Source organism: Fulmarus glacialis, unplaced genomic scaffold (assembly GCF_000690835.1).
Source record: "Fulmarus glacialis isolate BGI_N327 unplaced genomic scaffold, ASM69083v1 scaffold44304, whole genome shotgun sequence".
NCBI classification, from domain to species: Eukaryota; Metazoa; Chordata; class Aves; order Procellariiformes; family Procellariidae; genus Fulmarus; species Fulmarus glacialis.
The window spans coordinates 1-24,827 of record NW_009208256.1 but is presented as its reverse complement, the minus strand read 5'-3'; the positions used below and the strand labels follow the sequence as shown (position 1 = coordinate 24,827).

Genomic DNA, 24,827 nt, shown 5'->3' with positions numbered 1-24,827 from the left:
AGGGCGGCGCGCCTCTGACTGCGGCGGCTGCTGGGGGGAGGCCGGGCCGCAATCCCCTCTGTCAGTGGGGCGGCATTCGCAGCCTGAACACTCTTCGCTCTGCTGTTTCGGCCAGTGAATTACCTAGGCTTATTCCTGCCTTTTTTTACTCCTTCTACAGATAGCTGCATGCTGCTGCCTGGCACACAGCTGGTTCGCCGGCCTCTCCACTGTATCCGTGCTTGGGGCCACCTGCCCTCACGCTCCTTCATGAATCTCAGGGAGCTCGTTTCTGCCCTGAATGACTTTGCATCTCTGTCACTGGCTGAAAGCTGGGACAACGTGGGGTTGCTGGTGGAACCAAGTCCTCCCCACACTGTGAACACCCTTTTCCTCACTAATGATCTCACTGAGGAGGTGATGGAAGAGGCAGTGCAGAAGAAGGCAGACCTTATTCTCTCTTACCACCCTCCTATATTCACACCACTCAAGCAAGTAACGTGGAAGACCTGGAAGGAACGGCTGGTGGTCCGAGCCCTGGAGCACAGAATCGGGATTTACTCTCCGCATACGGCGTACGATGCCATACCTCACGGAGTCAACGACTGGCTAACAAAAGGACTCGGTGAGATTCTGTTAAACAAAAAAAAAGGTTAAAATTACTCATCAGTATATGCTATTTTATGTGGGGACCTTCCCTCGTTTTTCTTTCTTCCAGCTTTTACAGGTATGATTTGAGGCCTTTTTTTTTTTTCCCCCAGTATTCTTCCAGTACTTCTAAATACCCTAAACATTTTAGGGAATTTATCTTGGTGAGGTATACCGGATACAAGCACTAGAGGACATCTTCAGACACATGACTGTACTATTGGATGTAGTTGGAACTGGTGCAGCGTATTTATTGCCCATCTTGGGTGCAGATTTTAAATCACCACCTTTAATTTATAAAGTGCAAGATCTCATTGTTTGCAAAGGACTTAGGGTATCTGAAATTCTTTTAGATTTTTATCCTGTATTGTGGCTCATAAATGGAAACAGCTATGTCTTTTCCAGGCTGATTTACAAACCAGAAACTATTTTGGTTTTGTATAATTCTTAGGATAAAATGCATGGCATTAAGAATGACAAATAATCTATATCCATCAGCTCCTTTGCACTTAAAATAAACTGTGCCTACTGGAGACAACAAGGCAAGAAGTCCTCAGTTCTGGTCAGGGAAAATGGATTCAAGTCCAAAATTTGCATCTTTTTGTTGCATCTCTTTGGGATATGTGCTAAATCAGTATTAGGATACTTATCCAACTTTATAAAACGGCAATCTTGTACTGTTTTCTCAGGTGCCTGTACTTCCGTCCCACTGCATCCATCAACTGCGCCAAGCTATCCAGCTGAGGGCACTCACCGGGTAGAATTCTGTGCAGACAACACTGAGCATCTGGACACGGTCCTGTCCAAAATCAAAGACATCCAAGAGATCTCCTGTCTCGCTACTCTCCCTGCCAGGTATCTACTTCACTCTCTAATGTTGTTTGAAACAATAAGTTGCTGGAATTGTATTTTACTGTTGTAATCACTTTGTTCCCCTGTGCATTGCTGCTATTTTTTTCAGCAACAGATCTAGAAACTTAAGGAATAATGATCCATTTCTGATCAATCTATGTTATACTAAATGGTAACAGCAACTCAGCATAGCATCACATAGATTAGAGGTGGTAAAGAAGAGTATTAACAGGAAATTTGATGAGGACAGTTGAGTTAAATTCCCGTATCTGTTTCTTCCACGAGAGTAGACTAGACTGGGCTAGGCTATTAAAATGCTGCCTTTTTTCCTTTTTTTGTGGTAGAATAGCCACTGCGATAGAATAGCTTTGGTTTATGTTAATAATGATGCTGAAATTTTATCTAGTTTCTTAGCAAGCACCAAGCATATCTTTCCTCAGGGTTGAAGGTGAGGAGCAAACACGAGTCAGTTTGAACTGCTCTCAGAAAGCACTGTTGGAGGTGGTGGCATTATTGTCCCAGAACAGCCTTCTTTATCACAAGACCGAGATTCTCTTATTACAAAAGGTAAAAAAATTACGTATTACTTCCAGTGAATGTATTACTTGTGTGAGCTGAGTGCCCTAAACACTGAAATCCAGGAGTCAGTAGCATCACAGGTTTCCTATGCTACCCCATCAGTGCTCTGAAATACTGGCCTGTGGGGATTTGAAGCCATGCACGTTTTCCAAAACAATGAAAATAGCTGTGTGGCCTGTACTAATTCTTAAACCAGTTCCAATAGCTACTGTAGTTAGTATGTTACATTTGAGAACATCACATATGTATTTTTTTCATGAAGTTCAGAGGTATTCCTGAATGCCCAATATACTCATCTTTGTACAGTACGGAAAGCAACGCGAACTTCTGGAGTCTGCTTTCTCACAGTAATTTTAATTTCTTTTCAGCCTCTTCTTCCCCATACTGGAATGGGACGTCTGTGCACACTGAGCGAGCCAGTCTCCTTGTCAGACATAATTGAGCGTATCAAAAGCCACCTAAAATTACCCCACGTCCGCTTAGCCATGGGAATGGGCAAGACACTAGGTAAACAGGCCTGCAAGTAAGACTGTCCATTAGAACTAGAATTCCAGGAAGACAAAGAGTGTGAGTGTGTGCATGAGTGTGTGAAATACTGCTGCCTTGGGTTTACTTCCAAGCAGTACGAAGCACTGTTAAAGACAAGAAACAGCGGTTTAGAATTTACATGATACAATTATGCAAAAAGAATCTCATCTGTATTTTTAATTGGAAGTTCTATATTATGCTGGTTGGCACTGTGAAGAAGGGACAGTACAGGTCGAATACAAGACATCCCTTTTCATAATTTGTATAATGACTAAGATTTTTCCACCCCCAGGATATCAGATGCAAATGTGTACCATTTCATTGTACGCTCCCTTTTGTGACTGAACGTTAAATTTGAAAGCACCTTAAAATAGTAAGACGCTTTATGGTATCCTTATGAACATGTAACCATCCATGTTTTGATGAAAGAGAAATAGTGGCAAAGGTGAAGCATCCTAGCTCAAACAGTGGGTCACTAGCAAAACGTGGAGCAAGTGTCCTCTTATCCCAGTTCCCTATCCTAATCTTCAAGAAGCACAGCTATTAAAATTTGTGAGAGCAAATTTGTTGAGAACTCTCTGTAAATTATGAGACAGAAGTCTTGTTAGAAGCCTTTTATACTATCAATTGCACTAAAAAAACCCAACTATTTTGAAGCCTCTCATTATGGTGTGGGATTGTAGTGATGTGACTCCACTTAAATCAACAGTAATTACATGGCAACATACTGTAAAACCTTAATAGAATTTGAAAACTCCTCTCTGTGTTATGTGTCCCCTCTCCCTAGTGAATGTAATATATATGGAGAATTAAATTTCTTGTCACTACTACATATGTAATAGCTTGAAATCAGCAATCAGCACACGGGCAAATTTTCAGTGGCACGGAGCGGCTCTCAGCTTGCATGGAGATTGGTCTTCTGAGAGCCAGAAGTTAGGAACCAGTATATCTCAGAGGCAAAATGCTGCCTTAGTGGCATCATTAGTTGGAAAACTAATGATGGTGGAACATGAGAGTCCTGGAAAGAGTAGCAGCCTATTAAAGGGTTCAGAAACCTAACTAACTAACACCTCACTAGGAGAGAACTAGCCAGCAGCCAGCCTCCGTGCCGTAGTTTTCTGCAAACTTTCCTACCCCTTGAAGAAAAAAATCTACACATCTATTTGGTACACAGAGGATTTTGCTGTATTATCAGAGATGTGATAGGCCCATGACTCTTTCAAACTGACAGATGTGTCTCTTCCTTCAACAAATTTACATTGACCCTAAAATCAAGGTAGTAGTTACTGTGAAACAATTAGTAGCAATACTAACACGAGGAGTTTAACAGTGGCACCTTGTATCCTGCAGAATCGCCAGTGAAGAAAGCTGCCCTGTGTGCTGGTTCTGGGAGCAGTGTCCTGAAGGGCATGGAAGCTGACCTCTATCTCACAGGTAAAAGATTGTGTTGCTGTTTCATTGTCTTTATAAAAATAGTCACTAGAAAAAAAAAAGGAAAAAAGAAGAGTTGACTGGTTGTTGAAAGATTTGGCCAGAGTTACCTGTTATAATTGAGAAACAATCAGTTATTGGAACGATAGAAGAATAACATTAAAGTAGAGATATTGTGGATCGGATGGCTGTGTGGCACAGTGAAGATTATTTGAATTAAAACATTGCTATACACGCATTATTTCAACACAAAATCAGTGTTGATGGCAGTCTATTGCAACCTTCAGTGTGTTTCTCCTTTGGCAAGATACAAGGTATTTCCTCAGTTCCCTACAGAATTCCCTAATGGAAAATGGAAAACATAGTCTACAGGATCTTCCAAAGGAACCCCATCTGAACAAAGGGACACTTACCCCTTTTCTGACAGTGGGACAGCTACTGCTTATAGCTTGCTCAACAACATGAAGGCTGCCATGCATTCTGTAGTACTTAGTTCGAGCAAGTTCTTTGGCAAGGCATGTCCCATCTCTCCCTTATATCCAGCACTGCAGAGCTGACCCTTGGACAACTTCTTCGCAAGGCTTCCCAATTGCTGTCCTCCATCACAGCAATCCACGTGACATCCAGACAGTCCACTTCCAAACCACTCTGCGCACTCTTATTTCCTGCCCAAAGTGGCAGAATCTACCACTATTCAAAGAGGGCAAGGAATTTCTGTGGTTTTGTCTCAGTTGTGTACAGGGGATATCAGCTGAAAGTCCATCAAGGGACACCAGAGTAGGAGTGTTCCATGTACTTACACTGAGCAGATGGTATTGCATTCCCCCTTATGGGCTATAGCCCCTGTTACGTCTTCCCAGCTTTTAGCTAAGATTCTGCATACATTGCAAAGAACTGGTTACCTAAACTGTACTGTTAGTGATCTACATGGCATTTCTTTCTCAAAATGGCAGGAGAGATGTCCCACCATGACGTTCTGGATGCAGTTGCCAATGGAATAAGTGTTATTCTGTGTGAGCACAGTAACACTGAGCGAGGCTTCTTGTCAGAGCTGCGTGACATGCTAGCTATCCACCTACAGAACAAAATCCACATAATTGTGTCTGAGAAAGACAGAGATCCCCTTCAGGTGGCATAGGGAAAAAAATTAGGAGTGAGAGAATTCAGTCAAGAGTTTCATTTTATCTTGCACAGAGCTATCCAAAGGCAAGCTTAATGAAGATGCTCTGAATTGGTTCCATACAGAATGATTGTACTGTATGTTCCTTCAAAGTTTGAGATATATTTTGTCATCTGTCAGATAAATAAATGCTTGGTTTGGGCTACAGAAAGCTGATTTACTCAATTACTGGTCTGCACTTGAATAAATTTACTGTTACTGCATACTCTTAGATATATTTGATAACCATGATACTTGAGGATTGGTTTGGGTAAAATACAAGAACCTGACTTACCTCCAGTTTTAAGCTTACACAGCAGTTCTGCCCTACTGCAGTTACGTCAAATCATGTAGGTACAAGTCACTGATATTTTAGCTAATAAATCTCCTGATAAGAGTTAATGAAAGGGTGTGCATTAACAGTTTTATTAAGACACCACTTATATGCAAGTACAGAACACAATTCAGGTATTTGATACTAGTATTCAGTTGCATAGTCTACCATTAATGCACACCTTTAAGGCTTTTTAATAGAGGGACTCTCATTTAAAAAAGCTTTGGAAGGTTAAAACTAAACTCCTTAACAAAGCTGTAAATTAATTTGATGTGCCTTTGCTACTTTCTTTTAAAAACAGTTTCTATAACTATGGTTCTTAATTACAGGATTACTAAAACTGAACAAGAAGCTTTTTCACCACTGATAATGCTTGGTTTTTATTTTTTAAGTTAGGGTTTTTGTTGTGTTTTTTTTTTAAAGAAAAAAAATCTCCCAGTTGCATACCTTACCATAGCTGGATTATATGCACACCAGAAGACAAAATATTTCCATTGCAAATTTGTAAAGATTTTGGCACCATTCTTTTAAGTTTAAGTTAATAAAACTGGCTCATCAAGCAATGTCTTTACCGCGTAAGTGCATACGTCTTGTTCCACTTACTTACATTTAAGTGCAAAGAGATGACTCCAGTATTATCTGAAGCTACTGAGGCTATATAAAGGCCATCATTCTTATCAATAGCATGAAGACCTCTCAGTAAGCCAAGGAATAGGAAGTGGGAAGAAATTTCTTCTTTCCAAAGTAAAGGAAAGGACTGTAGAAGTCATCCCTCCAAATCCAACAGTTCTGTGTTGCTGTAGAAGACATTAAAGTGCTACTACCTTAGTACATAACACAGAATTCAGGAGACACAAAATTAATGCATAGATGGGGTAATTGTCCAGAAATAGCATGAAATCAGGATAAAATACTTTTAACACAAATCCCACAGGAATTAATTCACAGTAATTTTCTTTAGCTTGCATCACAGAATTGGCAGCAGCCAAAAACTGATTCAAACTTAACCTTCTCTTAGCAGATGCCTGGTGTCTCCTGCAGCCCTCCTCTTGGCCTGTATGGGCATCTGGTAGTCTACCAAAACCGTTAGCAGATAACTCTGAACTCAGGATGATTATAGCCCTTCATTCAAGTAAATTTCACATCTAGAAAACCTGATGTAATTGCACTGAAAATGCACCACGGTATCACTATCTGTAAACACATTAGGTGGTGTCTTCCATGTGTACTCAGAATATAAATTAAATCTTGAGTTTCATAGGAACTGTGGAGAGAGTCAAAGGACTGCAAAATAGGGTGTGGTTGCTGCTTAGCTACAATACTTTTTAAGTTTTTCCAAGAACACATCTCTTGAAGTGGCAGAGCTCTTGTTCTTGAACTCTATACCTAACTTACAGAACTTGGGTAAGACACAATGCCTTGATCCCAGTTTTAGTGATTCTGACAGTAGCCTAAGTGGCAATAGGCAGGATCTGATGCATTTTGCAAAGTTTTGGAATTGCAGCCTGTAAAACGCAGATGCAGGTGCCACCGAAAGAGAATGTTAGTTGGAAAATGTTCTGGGGGAGGAAGCTGGGGAGTACTGCTAGCATGTACCAGTTTTCCCCATCAGACTCTCCAGCAAAGCTAATTAGGTCCTATATTTGAAGAACCAAATTGTCAGTGGGATAAGTAGATACCGTGTGTTTTCAATACAAACAAAAGTCAGGCTGTAAACCTCTGTCTGTTGCTTCTGTCAGTGAGGGGTAGACCAGGTAACAATATTATTCCGTGTGATGTTTTGGTTCTCTTCAAAAGCTATATATTGGTATTAAAAGGCAGGCAAACTATTTTTAATTTTGATACCTTATAAGAAACAATATAAAATATTTTTACTAGTTAGTTTGAAATCTTCTGCACACTGCATGAGGATTTGCACAGATATTTGACATAATAATGAAAATGAGTCTTTCACACAACTGCCAGAAGGATCTCTATCTTCCTATAACATAAAAAGATTGTGGAAGACAAGACAAGCTAATGAAAATTTAATAAAGTACTTTATTTGATTCATTAGAACTATTACAACATTGAGCTGTAACACAGCTACCAAATATAGCTCAGACATACAGAGTCCTGACTGAAGTCTGGCTGGCAGACTACCCTTGATGGAACTATAGGGCTTACTCCCACATACCTGAGAAAAAAAGTGAAGAACAGCTGTCAAAACTTCAGCAATCTCCCAACCTCTAAGGGCTTAAAAAAAGGGAGAGCTTATAAGTGGCATTTAAGGCCTTCTCCAGGATCAGTGGACGCTCCTGACGTAAAAAATACATATATACAATCAAGCTTTTAAAAAATAAACAAAAAAATTTCACAGCCTCTTCATATTCCTGGATTGCAACTTGGAAAGTAGATGAAAGAAGCTGGATCCTCTCATCCTCACCAACAGGCAATGACTTGAGTCCATCACAATTTTGATTATCTAAATCTTCTTATAAAAGGATTTGGGTTTGGGGCAAGTCCTTCAGTTCTATTGCCAGAATTTAATAAGTTACCCACAGTGTCCCAAACCCACTAGTATTCTCCTTTCCTCATGCAGTCAAGGCAGGTCTCTTAGCATTATAAATCTTGGCTTCTTCATACACTGGAAGCTACTCTTGTCTAACTGGTAAAGGAGTACTGGAAAGCACTCAGTTGAGAAAAGCTGCACCACTAGTACAAACTAAAGCTGTGACCATCTAGTGATTTGCACTTCCCGAGTAAACTGCTCCAATCAAACCCTCATGTCTGGTGAGGTAGAGAGCAGAAGGCACAATCTTACTGAGTTTGTTTTTCTGGCTGTAAGGTTGGCTGCATAGATATGAAGAAGGCATCATCTGAGCTAAGAGACAAAGCAGACAAATCTAACTACAGAGCAAGAGATGCCTTGCTTACCGAAGTCATCATTCCAAACTACCTGGAGTAGTTGAACAACGAGCATCATTCATTACAATTATTACATTTCAGTAAGTAGTCCAGCAGCCTTGGGGTTGGAGGGAGAGAGATCTGAGTATAGGCCTCTCTCCAGCAGCCCTTGAGAGCAATTGCCGTAGATGCTTTGAGAACAGAGAGACGTTATACATCTTCATCCTCTTTCTCTAAGAAGTCGGTCAAGGTACTGTCATCTACAGGAATTAATAAGTATTCCACACCATCAGCTCCCTGAGAACAGACATGCATACACATTCTGTTAACACCAGTGCACAGTGCAGTGTAAGCCACTAGATAGCACTGCAATGCTAACGTTTATCTGCAGTCTGGGTGAGAGCTGGCCAGCATTCAGAAGGACTACATTGCTAAAAACCAGGAATATTTCACTAGAGCAACACTGGAAATGCACAAATACTGAGAAAAGTCAGTATATGAGAAATCTGCTGGTGGGCTATGCTAGTCTGACACTACACAGCTCCTCAACACGGTGTTCCCGTATCTAGTACTGCTATACTGCCTCATTATTAGCACTAGCCTGCATTCTTCCCTCATGCAAATACAGGTAACTATTGGAAGCAGGCTGGCAGGCTCCAGAGTCCGTTACTTCTCAAGGTCTTCAGGAAGAAGAGACCTGTAGGTTGCTGAGTAACCAAAGCACACTACGTTTTTACAGCATCCTACCCATGTAAAGGGTGTTGACATGGCATGGAAAGAGCTGCAATTACAGAATTTCAGCCCTTTGCTAGTTCCTAGGTGCTTCAAACAATACAGCCTCACGGTGAGCTGTAGGCTGGTGTCTTAAGGATACTTAGTAGCAAGTAAGCATCTTTTTTGTTTAAGGTGGCTGAATACCCAGAATTATCTTCTTCCCCCAACTCACCCGCTTGGTCCGGATGAGCTTGTGGTCCCTGAATTCCGTCAGCTGTGCCCTGAGTGTCAGGTCACTGTTCACAAGGAAAGCCTCCCGACACTGCTGGTAGAAGTCTTGGAAAGACAGGCCTGGAGATAGAAAAAGGCGAGAACAAGAAATTGAAGTGGCAAGATTGTAAGGTCTGACAACAGATATTATCTCCACTTACAAATCTTGCATTGGCTTAAACCACAGCAGCTATGGTAACATCATCACTTTTTGCCAGTATACAGCCAAGCTAATATTTCAGTAATTAATGGAAAACAGGTGAATTAATGTTCCAGTCATCCTGTTTGCCTAATGCAATTTTACTAGGACTTTAAATGCACTTCCCAATATGGTTAATCTCTCTTAATTTCCAACTCCTCTATCTTACTTTCAACTTTCTTTACCATTAACATGTTATTCATATCCCCTGCAGCACCTGTTAGACACAGTGACAGAATATTCCACATGTATCCTAGAAAGCCAGGACACATCAGAAGTCACTTAGAGCAGCATGGGAACAGAATCTCCTGTCTTTCTGTGCTGGTTTTAGCTGGGATAAAGTTAATTTTCTTCATAGTAGCTAGTATGAGGCTATGTTTTGGATTTGTGCTGAAAACAGTGTTGATAATACAGGGATATTTTAATTATTGCTGAGCAGTGCTGACACAGAGTCGAGGCCTTTTCTGCTTCTGACCCCACCCCACCAGTGAGCAGGCTGGGGGTGCACAAGAAGTTGGGAGGGGACGCAGCCGGGACAGCTGACCCCAACTGACCAAAGGGATATTCCATACCATATGACATCATGCTTAGCATATAAAGCTGGGGGGAAGGAGGAAGGGGGGGACGTGCGGAGTGATGGTGTTTGTCTTCCCAAGTAACCGTTACGCGTGATGGAGCCCTGCTTTCCTGGAGATGGCTGAACACCTGCCCGCCGATGGGAAGTAGTGAATGAATTCCTTGTTTTGCTTTGCTTGCATGCGCAGCTTTTGCTTTACCTATTAAACTGTCTTTATCTCAACTCATGCGTTTTCTCACTTTTCTGATTCTCTCCCCCATCCCACGAGGGGGGAGTGAGCGAGCAGCTGTGTGGTGCTTAGTTGCTGGCTGGGGTTAAACCACAACACTTTCCCTGGTCCTTTAAGTGCTAGTTATGCAAAATCATATTCTTCCTTTATTTTAACTCCACAGTCCCCCATGAATGGTCTCAGTCATGTCTAAACATCAAAACAGACAACAGTAAGAGGAGGTCCTTCAGAACCAGCCAGTCTATTGATTTCCTGTCAGAGTCAGACACAGTACCACTAGAAAGACAATCTACATCACTGAGTCTCACTGAGCCAACAGTTACAGCACTTCCATTGCTAGCGATGTAAGCTGCATACCAAAAGCCGTGCTGCTGTGACTGAGCTGGCAATGGCAACATCCCAAACAGATGAGAAAAGGTGGGTACACACCTGGATAAGATGGGTTGTCCTTGTTCTCCAGCTGGTACTGAGCAAGCAGTCTGAATATCCCCCTAAGTGACAGGAGCAGAGAGGAAAATCAAAAGAAAAAAAAAACAAAACAAAAACCAAACCCAAACCTCCCAAAACCCCACCATTAGAAAATATTAACTGATTTTTCTCTCACGACCAGGACTTTATGCATGAATCTCATCACTGGACAAGGCTTGCTATCCAAATGCTGTTCATTTAAAGTAACCAATCAATTGGAACCCAGGTCGTACCATTTTCATCTTTAACACTGCTGTTAGAAAACAGAGATTGCACCCTGTTAGGAGTAGACCAGAGTAACCTAGTAAGGACTAGATCCTCAGCAAGTGCTACTATGAAGTTGACCTGGTTTCGACTGGGATAGAGTTAATTTTCATCCTAGTAGCCAGTAGGGTGCTATACAAAAATATACTTGTACAAGTGCTATAAGAATATACAAAATAAGTGATGCACAATGCAATTGCTCACCACCCGCCGACCAATGCCCAGCCAGTTCCTGAGCAGCGATCGCTGCTACCTGGCCAACTCCCCCCAGTTTATATACTGAGCATGATGTCATATGGTATGGAATATCCCTTTGGCCAGTTTGGGTCAGTTGTCCTGGCTGTGCCCCCTCCCAGCTTCTCACTGGCAGGGCACGAAAAGCTGAAAAATCCTTCACTAGTGTAAGCACTACTTGGCAACAACTAAAACATCAGAGTGTTATCAACATTATTCTCATACTAAATTCAAAACACAGCACTATACCAGCTACTAAGAAGAAAATTAACTCTCTCCCAGCCGAAATCAGAAGTATAACAGTGTCGTACCTGGCATTGAGAGTGAGACTGCGCAGGACATGCGTTAGGGAGCTCAAAGCCAAAGATCCAGATTGTTGTACTAAAAGTGAGTTCTCGTAAGACGTTTCTTCCACATAAGGACTAAATGTGGTTGTTTCATACCAAAGCCAGTTGTAGAGGCTTAGCTTTGCCTGATCCCACACTAGACAGAGAGAAAAGAAAGAGCAGACAGAATTGGGAGATTTAGCTTTTCTAAGGTGTTAAATAAGCAATATTAAAATGTACTTAGTTATACTGTAGGATTTGAGGAAACAATGTATGCTTGTGAAATTCAGAGTACATACACCCAGATACTTGCAGGTCAAGCAAGACAAATTCTCTGCAAGAAAACATTTGCACACATTCCTTCTTCATACCAGCTTCATAGATATACTGTAAATCCTTCCAGAGTCAGCAGTGTGCAAAGAATTTCCGGGTGATAAACAAAATTGTTTAGATGCAATGACAGACATAACATCCAATCTCCATTTCAGTAAGTCCCTAAATCAAAGGGTGCCGGAAGCTTGGAGTCTATTTGTATACTATGATCAGTGACTGGTAGTTCTCAGTATCTTTATAGAGTTTTGTTCAACACGGCCATAGTCCCAATGGGGGCTTCTAGCTGCTACCACCATACATACATCACCAGATCTATTTTGCACATCAACAGTAATAAATGAGCTTATGAAACATGCTCAGCAGCCCTAAAGTACAATGCAGATTCTTCTCTCTTTGCTACATCAAGCCCAAGGGGACTCACTGAGAGGAGCATTGATGTGATCGATAGAGGCAATGAGGTAAATCCTAGGCAGAGAGGATAACTGTGCAAGGATCTGCTGACTTCTTTCTCCTCTCAACATCTGGCTGTCCAGGTTATGAATGAGGACATAGAGCTCTAAAGATGAATCTGCAAGGTTAGAAAAAACAGCAGAGAACCAATCAAAGAAACCGCACACAAAGTGGCTTCCCATTCCCAGTGCAGCCTAGGAAGTCTATTCCATCAGGCTCCATATTCATCACTCCAATATCAAATCACTTTCCTTGTACAGCTTATTTTGAGCTCCATCCCACACTTGGTGCTTCTGAGCACCTGAAAGGCTTTTTCTCAATTCACTGTATCACAGTTCTCATCACAGCTACAGTTCTTTTTGCAGTTTAAGCTTTGCTTTTATAATCCACTTTCCACTTGTTCATGGCTTTACCAGGAATTGCCCTTTTAGCTATGACTTTTAGTCCTGCGATTCAAGTCATTCAAATGTATTTTAGGATGGAAGTCTAAGCACAGTTTGTTCAGCTGCTTTTGAGTTGCATGACGAGGATTTTTAAGCTCCTCCTCACACAATGAAAATGCATTTTCTATTCAGGGTTGGAACCAAAGCATACCAACTTCATTGGAAATCTTTCCCACTGAGTCCTCAAAGGAAGTTACAAAGACTTAGCTTTGGATAATGTAAATCGTAGATGTTAAAATTTCCAGCTAGCTTGTTGCTGCAATACTTATCCCCGCGAACAGCTATTTCCTGAGTCCAGAAACAATTCTGGAATAGCAGCCAGTTTTTGTGCAAATGAATACATACTTGGCTGCCAATGGAAACCAAAGGTCTCGGACTCCCAGTCAGATCAGCTATAGTGTACTACACAAAACTGATTCTATGTAGATTCAGGTGGGTACCGCTGTTAATCAGTCTTTTTCACTTAGTCCCACCAGAAATACTCATAAGGCAATGATGGAAAACAGAATGTAAACACTTAAACACCAACACCATGCACAATTAAGATTCCATGGCAATTTGCGTATGTATACACAAGCAGTAAAACGGACATTCAAAAAGAATTCAGCAAGCATTCCGTGTGGCAATACCTGCTTAATTTTGGTTTTGAACCCAATTCTAACCTGCTTGTTTGACACACTGCTGTCCTTTATTTCATCTTAAATGTCAGTATTTGCATATATTAAATTTAAATGACCATTCCACTAAACCATGTACATTTAAGCCTTAATCCAGCCTATACTGAAATTTATGGAAGGACCCTCAGGCCATGATTTTCCAGAGGAGCTCAAAGGACTTGGTATCTGTCAGCAACTGTCATTCCAAATTGTTTGCGAGTTCTTCATTCTGTTGATTTCAGTGAGGTTTATATCAGGTCCTCTAGCGCCCATTAAGAACCATCTTCCCTCATGTAGCTGGAGTTTACCTATCCTGTCTTCCACCAGGAAACATGTGGCTACAGTAACACCGTGTAAACAAAGCACAAAGGCACTCTGCTAAATGCAAGGGAGGTGAGCATTTCAGTTTGCCAAAGGACTGAGGAGCCTCTGTCTTGTTAGAACACTTTCTTTCTAGAGAACTTAGTGTGTGAAACACCGACTGAAGTAACAGCTTGGGATCATGTGCATGTATATTCCTGGTGCATGTATGTTTTCATATACGTGGCATAAATTACAAGCAAGAAAGTACTATAATAAACTAAGAAACTGTAACTGTACATATGAAAACTATGAGGAAAGAAAATGTCCAGGCTCTCCTAACAGTAAGCGGACTCTAACATTTTTATGTATAAAGTTAGTCATTTTACCTTCTTTAAACCTTTTAATGATGAATTCAAGTTGGTCAAGGGGGCTGCGGAAGGTCCCTATATGATCCAGTACCTCCTCTGTGATGGAGTTGAGAATCTGAAAAAAAAAAACCAGCAGTCCCTTCTGAAGGGCTCTGGCACTGAAGGACCTAGTGCAGAAAATCTGAAAGTGAGCCCTTGACTGTCATGAAGGAGGTAATCTGATTTTTACCATCAAATCCCCAAAACAGTCAACATAAACCAAAAATTTCTACCACTTTTCAAAACAGTCACATAAAATAAGGCTTTAGACTGATGAGTATCTATTAATGACAGGAATTACCACAAGTCCTTGGAAAATGCATGGGCTAATTTCTTTAAACTCTTAAAAGAGAGATAGGAACTGCTCTTCATTCAAGAGTCTGCTGCTATAGGATGCAGCAGGTTTCCTTAATATTTTACACTGAAAGACTTTAGAGATATCTGTAACACAGGATGATTAGATAAACCCATAAGCTTTTCCCACACTTACAGATCTCACAGTGATGCTGGGGAAGTATCCATTAACCACAAGGTGAACAGAACCCTGGAGCGCAGAGGTACGAAACTTCTCTAACAAATCACGCTTTGAGCCCAGTCCATAAAGCACAATATTGAAACCCAAACTGCAGAAAAGTGAGCAAATACACTGAATCAAAAAAGTACAAGTCCCTTTTTAGGTTCATACATTCATCAAGAAAAGTGATCCATTGCAATCTTGCCTCTAAAAATTCCATGTTTCATCAACTCCAGGCTCATCTTCAGCTCAAAGCTGACAAATAAGGTTAGACGCAAGGAATCTGAAATGTGACACATGCATCCTAGTAAAAGAAGCATTTTAGCAGCCTGGAGGCCCACAAATTTAGCAAAACATCTATGGAAGAAAATGGTATTGTCCAAGAATATGAGACTAGATCTGCCATTTCAGATAACAAGAGTAACCAGCATTCACATTCACCCCCTCACCAGTGATTATATTAAATGTAATTGCTGTGACCCATGGTAAACAAGAAAAAAAGCAAGCCTTCATAATGGTTTTCTACTCTGATCCGCAAGCACAATTTCAAACCAAAATTAAGCTATCTCTTTCTTATCCTAATTGTTCCACAGAGAAAGAGGCAGGAAAGCATAAAGAGAACATGGTAGGGAATCACAAAGCTTTGTTTATTTTTGAGAAGCAGGAAAAGCATCACCTTGACCAGAAAGAAGAGTATCAGGTCACTCAGATAGCATTGGGCAAAGGTAAGGTGTTCAACAACTGTCATTGACTTCAGTATCATCTACGGATTTGTTCCTTCTACCCTGCCACATACACCTCTAACCATTTGCCCAGATGACTGAGTCACAGAGAACTCCTCCTCTTGCAATGCTCCAGCTTTCAAAGCTAATGTCTTTTTCATATGCTCTGTCACTCCCCATGGACTACAAATTTCTTTATACTCCACTCCCTTGAAAAGCTTCCAAGGGGCTTTCTCCTCACCAACATCTGCTCCTGCCTCAGCACTTGACTTCAAAAGTTAGTGGCCTGCCTTCTCTAAGGTGCTTCAGAATCTCGCAGCTCTCTACAGTTCCACATTTGCTTTCCTGGATGCTTACTCTTTTCCCCTTCCTGTGAAGACACATCCAAACCCAGATAAAATTTATACTGCTAACATTTCCAACAGCAGTAAGGTTTCTTCGTGCCTAGATCATTAGGTACCACAGGCACTCAAAGTCAACTGCTACACCACTGGGGATAGCCACATACTGAAGAAATTGGTGGTGGGCTACTTGCTACCAACTATGCTGCTGTAAGCAAAACGGGTTGTTCACAAAGGATGCTTTCCTCATCATTCATGTTCCCTGTTTTCTCATTATTCATGTTCCCTGTTTGTGAATGCCCTCTAGCTTGGTTTACAGAGGCACAGACAAACTAGCTAGGCAGAATGCAACCTCATTTCACTTCAGGCATTCAGTTCAAGAGTTAGATATGATTTGGTCTACAGGAAACATTGTACTAAATTAATGTCACCTAATTTTAAATTTAAGCAATCAATCAAAGAAAAAAAGTTGCTCCTTAACTCATCCACAGGATGTTGTTGACATGAGGGTAAGTTTACTGGCAGCGCCTGTTTACTAGGCTTCTTCAGTGATTCTCATTGGATACTCACTGTAATTGCAGCATCCACTTGGAAAACAGGGATTCGTGTTGCTCGTTTAGCTCTTTAATTTCAGCAGCATAGGCAAGGGGAGCTTTTTTCAAAAGGTCATGCAGTGTTTGCTGTGTTGAGAAAGAGATAAGACAACAGTCATTCAAAGCTGAGAAAAAACAAGACATATCTGGAGGCCTTACAAATACCCCTCTGGTATGCTCTCTATCTAGGGATCAGAACAGTTTTCCCTGACAGTGCACTCAATTTGTGGTTTTTTCCATGAAGACCCCTCTAAGCACAGTTTTGCTACTGGAGAAACAAAGCAGAGATTAAGTAACCTTATTACGGGACATGGCAGCCAGACTAGGACTGGAACCAATACCGCACTGTGTTTTCTCTCTTCCTGCCGAGTATGGGAAAACCCCTACTGAAATAATGGGCACGCTCAGAGCTTACACAGCACCAAGCACTGTACCAGGAAGATACCAACATCACAATCCTGCTCACAGGAGCAAGGACTCCAATCGACATGCTTAGCAATGGTTCAGGTGTTTGTCACTACAAGAGAATGCTCACAAACATCATCTTAAAAAAGAAATACAGCAGAAAGGAAATAATTTGCAGCTGAGAGCTAAATGTAGAAAAAGTATTATTTCAAAAGCATCAAGAATCAAAGGATTAATTCAGCTTTAAAGATATGCTGGGATGTTGATGTTTAAACAGCACAGTAGCATGACAAATTGCATCAAATCTGCACTGGCCTTCCTTTCTTTTAATTTTAACAGCTTCGCTTTCTACTCCCTTGCAGTAGAAGACAGTTTACTCTGGAAAGAACACAAAGACAGCTGCAATGTATCAGACAAACATAAAGCATTGAGAGACAGAACTGCTAAGCCTTCAATTTCTTTGGAGCCAGCAGTAGATTTAATATGGAAAGCCTTGATTTCCTTCCAGAGCTGTTATGAAAGAACTTGTTAAGAATCCAGATGTTTCTCTGCGTAGTAATTCCAGACAACAGCAGGCATCAGGCAATCTGCATATATGCCATCTTTTAAAACACAGATGGGTGCAAAAAGCAGTCATAGACACAAGAGCTCCAAGTATTTTACACGGTTCCCTGGCACCTGTCCTTGCGTACCCGTCTCTGTAGGGTGCAACTGCTTGGTCTGAACTGTCTTGCAGAAGTGGCATATGGAAAAAAAAATACAGCAATTCAGTCACCACAATTAGACTGTTCCTGTCCCCTAGGAACTGAAAGGGGACAAAGTGCATTTCACAAACTAGGTGACAACATTTAGAGCTGTCCCAGTCCTGCATGTGGCTTGACCCAGTAATGCCCAGATGAAAAGGGTTCTCTCCATTTCCTCTACACATAAATAGTCAAGACAGCTTGTAATTCCCCTAAGCGTTACATTGACAATGCTTGGTGATAATTTTTAAGGCAGGTCCCTACAACTCTGCTTCTCCCTCTTCTCCTCCTCCAAAAACAAACTTTAACCTGTTCTGGTAACGGCAGCTTTCAACTATCTGCTCACCTGATAGCACCTTCTGCCTGCATTTTCCCTACTGTCTCAGGTTCAAACACTGGGCACTGTCCCTGCTCAGAGCAGCAGTAGGAGACATAATGCTTAAAATGCTACCTAAATCAGCGTTACCACCGAGAATGTAATCAGCAGAAATAAAGTGAAAATAGCAACATGAGGAAATTTTGATGAGGGAAATCTTCATCAAAGAAATCAAAAGCTCCAAGAGTTGCGTGATTCACTATGAAGTGTACCTGATTCAATCTTCTTTTCCGCAACTTCTGCAGCGTTCGGTCCGAAGTGAGCACTTTGGAACTACTGTGAGCTTCAAAGTATTCCTCCACCAGATTGCTCTAAAAAGGAACAGCAAGATCAGCCACACTCCTCCTGCTGTCAAGTTACCCCTCTGCCTTTGCACCCACAAACATGTCTGAAGATGGCCAATATGAAACATAGAGCAAGGATGAATAGAAAGCCAGAAGATATTTGCAAAAATGGCTTCTACAGTAGCATTCTGCCAAAGCTAACCTAGTCAGATGGTTCTTTCCTGAAGACAGAGACAGAAGAGAGATTCTGAGAGAGCAGAACATAGCAATAATTCTAAGGGGGTGTGGGGGATCCCTGGTGCTGAAAGGAAATCAGACAATGAAGCTGAACACCAAGCCAGAAAGTAATGTGTGCTTCTTTTGGTGCTATAGGAGTCAATTTCTTCATCATTTCTCAGTACAAGATCTTCTGCTTCATGACATCTTAGAACTTCTCCTTCTGGAGCTGCTGAGGATACAGACTGGATTAGCCCACAGGCTCACATGATGCCTGTCCAACAGGGATTGCTCAGAAGCACAGCAAAAGCCAACCCAGATGGTTTGATTTGAAATGAGCCTAGCAGTTCTTCCCCATAGTTAGGCGTGGTCACTGACAGCTTATTGCCCCTAAACATCCCTTCATGCTTGCTAGCTCAGGGGTATATTTTCTGCACACTCACCATCTTGTCCTCCTTAGTTTTTTTGGCTAGGGTGTTTCTCGGAGGAGGCGTAGATGCAGCCTTAGTTTTTGCTGGGGTCTTTTGACCTGATAAAACAGGGCTGACTTCTTTCTGGTCTTCCTCATCCTCCTCCTCTGAGCAGGAAGCAGAATATTCACTCTCACTTTCTAAATAGGGATCTGGAGCTAGAGCATAAATTTAAGGTTAAAAGCTAGAAACGACTGCGTACACAGAACACATTTTGCACCATCTTGCTCTCTCACGTACATTCTCTAGATGTTTTTCAAACATATGATTCCTAAATATATTTCACAGAAAAGTAAAATCAATGCTTAAGAGGACTACAAACACACATAGCCATTTATTTCCCAGTTCTAGGCTCACAAATTATTGTTTAGTAAAGCTTGCTCCCTGATACCAACTAAGAAACATAATCCTACCATAAAAAGTGACTAAAAATGGACAATGGAATTCCCTATTTCTCTTAGCATCTCTACGTCAGTTTTCCCAAATGCCAATCACGCAAGCTGAGTATCTTCTGGGTCACACTCTGCAACAAAGGTTTTGCAAAAAAGACCTCTATTAGCAATGTTCATTGAAGAGCACAGACGGAATTTGGCTCAGTCTTGGTCTCTCAACACAAAAGAAGAAATAGAACATGAAACGCCATGCACTAAACTCATTCTGAGCACTTATAGCCAACCAGTTATTGGAAATACTTTACCATGAATGTCTCAGCCATCATCAAAAAGTTTTATGACTTGGTTCAAGTAATTGTGCCAGACTTAAGTGTCAGCATAGGTTAGATTACTGAGAGTTTTGTCTCTTTTGATCATGTTCACTGAAGTTCAGCAACTTGGTGCTTCTAGCCCTTCCACCCCTTACCTAAGTAGCAATCTGTTGAAGGGAAAAGGTCTGCATGGACTTCCTTAAAGACATTTCTACACTCTCTGCAGGATGAATCAGATTGCTTCAGTCAGACTGCTACTACAGGCAGAAGCCCACCAGGAGAAACACTCTCCTCTGAACACAGTGCCTCACTGACTGTGGGAGCTCACTGCAAAGGTTGATATTTACCTGCTAGTCGCTTTCTGAGTCTGTAAGGTGTGGTAGACACAAATTCTTTATTTTTACTCTGTAACAGCAAAGAAAAAACATGCTTTAGAAGAAGAAACATATACCTCCTCAAACAGCCCTCTGCCAAGCAAAGAGTAGAATCAGGTTACATTTCCAAGCTATTTCAGCCCACAAGAAACCAGGAAAGCAGAGGCAATAAGTATGGAGAGTTCTTGTTTTGCCATTCAGAGCTAGAGGGGGGGAAGAATCAGGTTCCAAAAGGGGCTTAATTCTTTCAACTAATGTCCCAAGATAGAGGGTAGAAAACCATGAAATCTCCAACCAGGACGCCAATCTTGGCCCCTCAGGAAGAGTCAAACTGAAGCAATGACAAACTGGAAATGCTTTGGCTCCCCAGAGCAGTCATCTTCCACATCACACTGTCTACTCAAAGTCATTTGGAATTCCACTATGAAAAAAACACCAGAATGACAGAAGACCACTCAGAATACTAAGCCCAGAAGTACAGCAAAGGGAACCCAACTGCCTGGGCTCATCAAGTTGTAGTGGCACGTCTTCCTTACGTATGTGTAAAGCACATGCCTGACTCGGACACCAGATCAAGTCTGCCATACTTAGGAAACACTTTTGTTAATCCTGTCAAAGTTGATGTGAAATCGTCAAGGAGTGAACATGGCATCCCAAAACAGCATCTCTTACAGGCATATCTCATCCTGGAACCTTATACCAGAAAAGCTGTGCACACATTTCTACTATGATTCTATACCATTTTAGAAAGCCAACTGTTTCACAGCATTCTCTTTATAACCACCACAACTGGCAGTTCTGCACTGTATCTCTCTGTAGCATCACAAAAGACAACATCAACTTACATCCCCCCCCTTATCACAATTTATTTTTTATAAACCAATGCTAAAGTAAGAAACTGAACAGCACCACAGTTCTTGAATTCCTGTTCTAACAGCACTCCTTAAAATTAAGGCTGTTTCTGCCTTTGATAAGAAACAGGAAAGCTATGAGTTTAACTGCATATTAAGTGATTGTCTAACATCTTCATTTGTGTGATGCAAGGAAATAGTCTCCACCCATGCTAATTAAGCTGTCAAACCCACTATTTGCCCACTGAGTCTAAATCCCATAGTCCTGATTAGTGGTAGCTCTGGTTCTCACTTGAGTTACTCCTGCTTGGTTGGATTAGGAGAGACATCCGTACTGTGGATGAGGCTTTTCAAGGTCCTTTCTTTCCAGAACTGTAGTAATTGGCCAGTTCAAGTTTTAAAAGTGAAAAAAAAAACAAAAACAAAAAACCCCAAGCAAGATAAAGTCATCACTCACCCTCTGCTGCACTTTGTTTGAACCTGAACGTTCTGCAAAGCAAGAAACAGCGTTGTTCAGAGTACTGCATATTTTCAACAGTGGCACACGATGGTCCGTTAGAAAAACACGGCATTCACTATTCAAAGGTACACTGCACCAGAGTATCAGCTCCCTGGGTGGTTACTCCCATGAGGGAAGCCTCTAGTTCCTCACAGGTAGGCAAGGAGAGAACAAAGACAGTCAATGTTATTAGCACAGAAGGCAGCTTTTAATTCTGGTCACAGCTTTCGGAGGCCATCGGCAGGAGAGAAGAGACTGAAAAATAAGCTAGTCCTCTCCCTGAGCACATCAGACTCCGTTTCTGAGCACAAAGTAACATGCTCTTGCCAGTGTTGACCTGCACTGACTTCTCCCACCTGTATTTCTCCCTACAGCATTGGGTGCTTGAATATTTATAATAAAGTGTGAATTTACACATGAACGCCCACACAGTCCTACCCATTTGGTGCTCAGCACATCAGCCCAGCTCATAACTCTCTCAAGTACAAGCATTTCTGCTGAACACAGAGGATATTGTTAAGCGTCACAGCAACAGGTGAGAGAGAAGTTCCCGTTTTCTCTACACCAGCAGGGCAGAATAACAGATCTGACACCCAGGTGAACCAGAGGCCATGCATACCAAGCAGCTCAGTCTACAATGTTAAGCTGACTAGAATACTCAAGCATGACAGAAGCCGGCACTCACGCATTCACTCCACCACCCAAACGTAACCCCCATTCACTCAGCTTCAGTTGCCCAAAGCATCACAGGACTTACTGCTGCTTTGAGGGGTTTTGGCTGTCTTCTCAGGGCACTCAGAGTGATCAGGTGCAACACTCTGTCCTGGTGTCTGGGCTAATTCAGAGGCTGTAGGAAATAGGGGGAAGGGAAGAAGTTTCACATATCAGGTACAAAACTCTCAGCTCTGGCTAGTCAGCCGTGGAGCCATACACCTGAAACACTGTAAGTATTAATTTCCTAGCTATTTCAGGAAGTGCACCAGACACTTCCATTTTTTTCCTCACCCTAATGGTCAATTTAATCCTTAACAAAGATTTTCAAAGACTGAACTCCTCAGTTACGTAATTTTACAAGTATAGCTGAGGCAATGGCAAAGCACGCTTTGCTCCCTGGGAGACCACATGTCTTTGAATCAGAGCAATGTTTGGTCATGCTCACTTAGGCCTTTAAAACTGCTCAACTGGACATAGTAGACCATCAGGTATAGCAAACACATCAGTTCCCCAGGAGGTGGGTTCTTGTATTTTATCTACCTCTTTCTACTACTTATCAGCATGTCCTGGTTCCGGCTGGGACAGAGTTAACTTTCTTCCCAGTAGCCTGGGGGGTGTGCTGTGTTTTGGGTTTGGTATGAAAGGAGTGTTGATGGCCCATTGACGCTTTGGTTGTTGCTGGGTGGTGCTTGCAGAAGTGAAGAGGCACGGAAACCACTTTCTGTATAATGATATAGAAGGAATACCCCTTTCCCTTGGATCATCCTTTGTAGGATATATCAGTAGCTGTGACAGCTAAACACTAATGAAGTTCAGATGGAGCTGGGCACACAAAGATGCTTCAAGTGAGAAGAAACAACATGGCAGCAGAGCTCAAGCATCTTATTTAAACCACAACAGCCCACCCTCTCCAGAACTGCCATTTTCTACTTGCTTCTCCTAAGTCCACAGTTAGCCTAGCAAGCATGCTCAGATACTTTGAGTAGGAGAAATCCCCTGACACACAAAGCTAATACTGCCTTTTTTTGACTCTTGCTACATAATGAGTTATTCTCGTATCCTCCTAAGTTACACAAATAAAACCCCTGCCATCCTTTGGCACTTACACGCAGACTTTCTCCCAGCATTAAGAAACTTCTACTTTTTCTTATGTGTTTGTTTGTTATCTGTATTTCCTATCCCACCATGCCTTTGCTTTGTCTTATCCCTGTGCTTTTGTTTCTGAGGAAGACTGATTCAGAGCCAGATAAAAGCTACTGAAATACTGCAAACATATCTTTTGAATAAACAGAAGTGACAAATCATGTTAACAGAGTACTCAAAAAAGACCACAGCCAAAGCAAGAATGAAAGAAGAGGAAAACATACCCAGCTCTGCCATTTTGCTGGAGCGTTTGGGAGTCTGGAATGAGTAAACTTCACTACCACTTACACTTGAGCCATTTTCCACTGGATCTGTGAAAAGAAACGTTACTTGTAGCTATTTAAAAAGCACTGGTATATTCCCAACCCAAGGAAGATGGAATGCAACATTTTACTATTTGGCTCAAAGCACTCTTTATATTGCAGGTGTTACGAAATAAATATCATAATAAAATCCTAGAATCATTATCCTCTCCTCTGCCTGTTACCACAAGCACAGACAGAGCTGGTCAGCCCTCAAAAGCAATTTCATCAATATTGTACAACCTTGACACTACAAAAATCTCCTGAAGTCACAGCTGTGTTGGGTTCTTCCCTGCTAATACCTTGGGCACATATTCCAAGAGCAGCAACATAGTTCTTCTCTTCCAGGATCTCCTGAGCTTCATTGTCTGAAATATTCTCAAGCTTTTTCACAAATCTCTTCACACTGACTGTCAGCTGAGTCTTGTCCTTCCGTACTTTAATACCTAGGATTGCAATAAAAGCTTTAATCTCCTGCTATTTCATTATTTTTATTGCGGTAGTATGCAGCTACCCCATTTAGAGACCAAGTTCTTGTTGTGCAAATCACTAAACAAATACAATGCTGAAAAGATATCCCGCTAAAAGAATAGGTGGTCTGTGCCCTGGTGGCCAGCTGACCCCACAGCCATTAGTCCCTCCTTTATCACAAAAGCTGGCCCCTGCAGTCCAGGAGGACAAGATCCCCATTTCAGCACACACCAGCTTCCACAGTTTGGGAGAAGTGACAGTGACTCATCCATAGAAGTATTAAATTGCATGCAAAGGGGACGGTATTTGGCATCCCCTATCTTCCCTAGCAATGGGGAGCAAGTGGAAAAGACCTGGCCTATGGGTCGTCAGTACACTCGTGAGGGAATTTAGGCTGAGAGGCCTCTGGAGACCGTCTGTCTGACCTTCTGCTCAAAGCAGGACCCGCAGCGAAGTCAGACCGGGGTGCCTTCTGTGCAGGCAAGTTTTAAGCATCTCCACAGAGGTTCCAAACCTTAAAAGCAGTCAAAACTGCAGCAAAAGACTCCTGTAGCAACCAGCTCGAACCTCGTTCCGATTTGATTCCGTGTGTGCTTAACCACGTCAGGGGTTGGGAAGTTAGCCAGGCTGTTTGTGTCCTCTCTCCCGGGCCGTTACACACAAGCTGCTGTTCGGGAAGCTGGTATGGAGAGCTGGTATTCACCAGCTGGTACCACCGCGGTGCTGAGGGCACTTGCCACCGTGCCGCAGCTGCCCCTTTCCATGTGCCGGGGCGGGGACAGAAATAAACTGCGGAAGAGGCAGTGGGAGGAGGATGACGCTGAAGGCCTCGTCCTG

General features: G+C 42.0%; 2 protein-coding genes across 2 annotated transcripts; one reads left to right on the top strand and one right to left on the bottom strand.

The window, feature by feature from the left end:
• Window positions 1-168: 168 nt before the first annotated feature.
• NIF3L1 (NIF3 NGG1 interacting factor 3-like 1 (S. cerevisiae)) lies at window positions 169-5,338 on the top strand. Its single transcript, XM_009576417.1, has 6 exons — window positions 169-604; window positions 1,317-1,482; window positions 1,920-2,046; window positions 2,427-2,565; window positions 3,937-4,020; window positions 4,971-5,338. Exons 1-6 carry the CDS (start codon window positions 169-171, stop codon window positions 5,153-5,155), a joined length of 1,137 nt encoding a protein of 378 aa, XP_009574712.1. The 3' UTR covers window positions 5,156-5,338.
• Window positions 5,339-7,523: 2,185 nt separating this feature from the next.
• On the bottom strand, window positions 7,524-23,965 carry ORC2 (origin recognition complex, subunit 2; the record flags this gene model as incomplete). The annotated part of the gene is made up of 15 exons (XM_009576418.1): window positions 7,524-8,693; window positions 9,343-9,461; window positions 10,815-10,876; window positions 11,663-11,834; window positions 12,432-12,578; window positions 14,249-14,345; window positions 14,760-14,892; window positions 16,417-16,526; window positions 18,176-18,274; window positions 18,907-19,091; window positions 19,984-20,041; window positions 21,319-21,350; window positions 22,118-22,207; window positions 23,442-23,528; window positions 23,822-23,965. Coding segments are annotated over 15 exons (1,622 nt in total), but the record flags the coding sequence as incomplete, so codon positions are not given.
• Window positions 23,966-24,827: the final 862 nt, after the last annotated feature.

What these genes read in the sequence shown, in the direction of transcription:
- NIF3L1 (XM_009576417.1), top strand. Translation starts at nt 169, where the DNA reads ATGCTGCTGCCTGGCACACAGCTGGTTCGCCGGCCTCTCCACTGTATC. An exon ending in CTCGCTACTCTCCCTGCCAG is followed by an intron (nt 1,483 to 1,919) that starts GTATCTACTTCA and finishes ATCTTTCCTCAG; the next exon opens with GGTTGAAGGTGAGGAGCAAA. An exon ending in GGGAATGGGCAAGACACTAG is followed by an intron (nt 2,566 to 3,936) that starts GTAAACAGGCCT and finishes TGTATCCTGCAG; the next exon opens with AATCGCCAGTGAAGAAAGCT.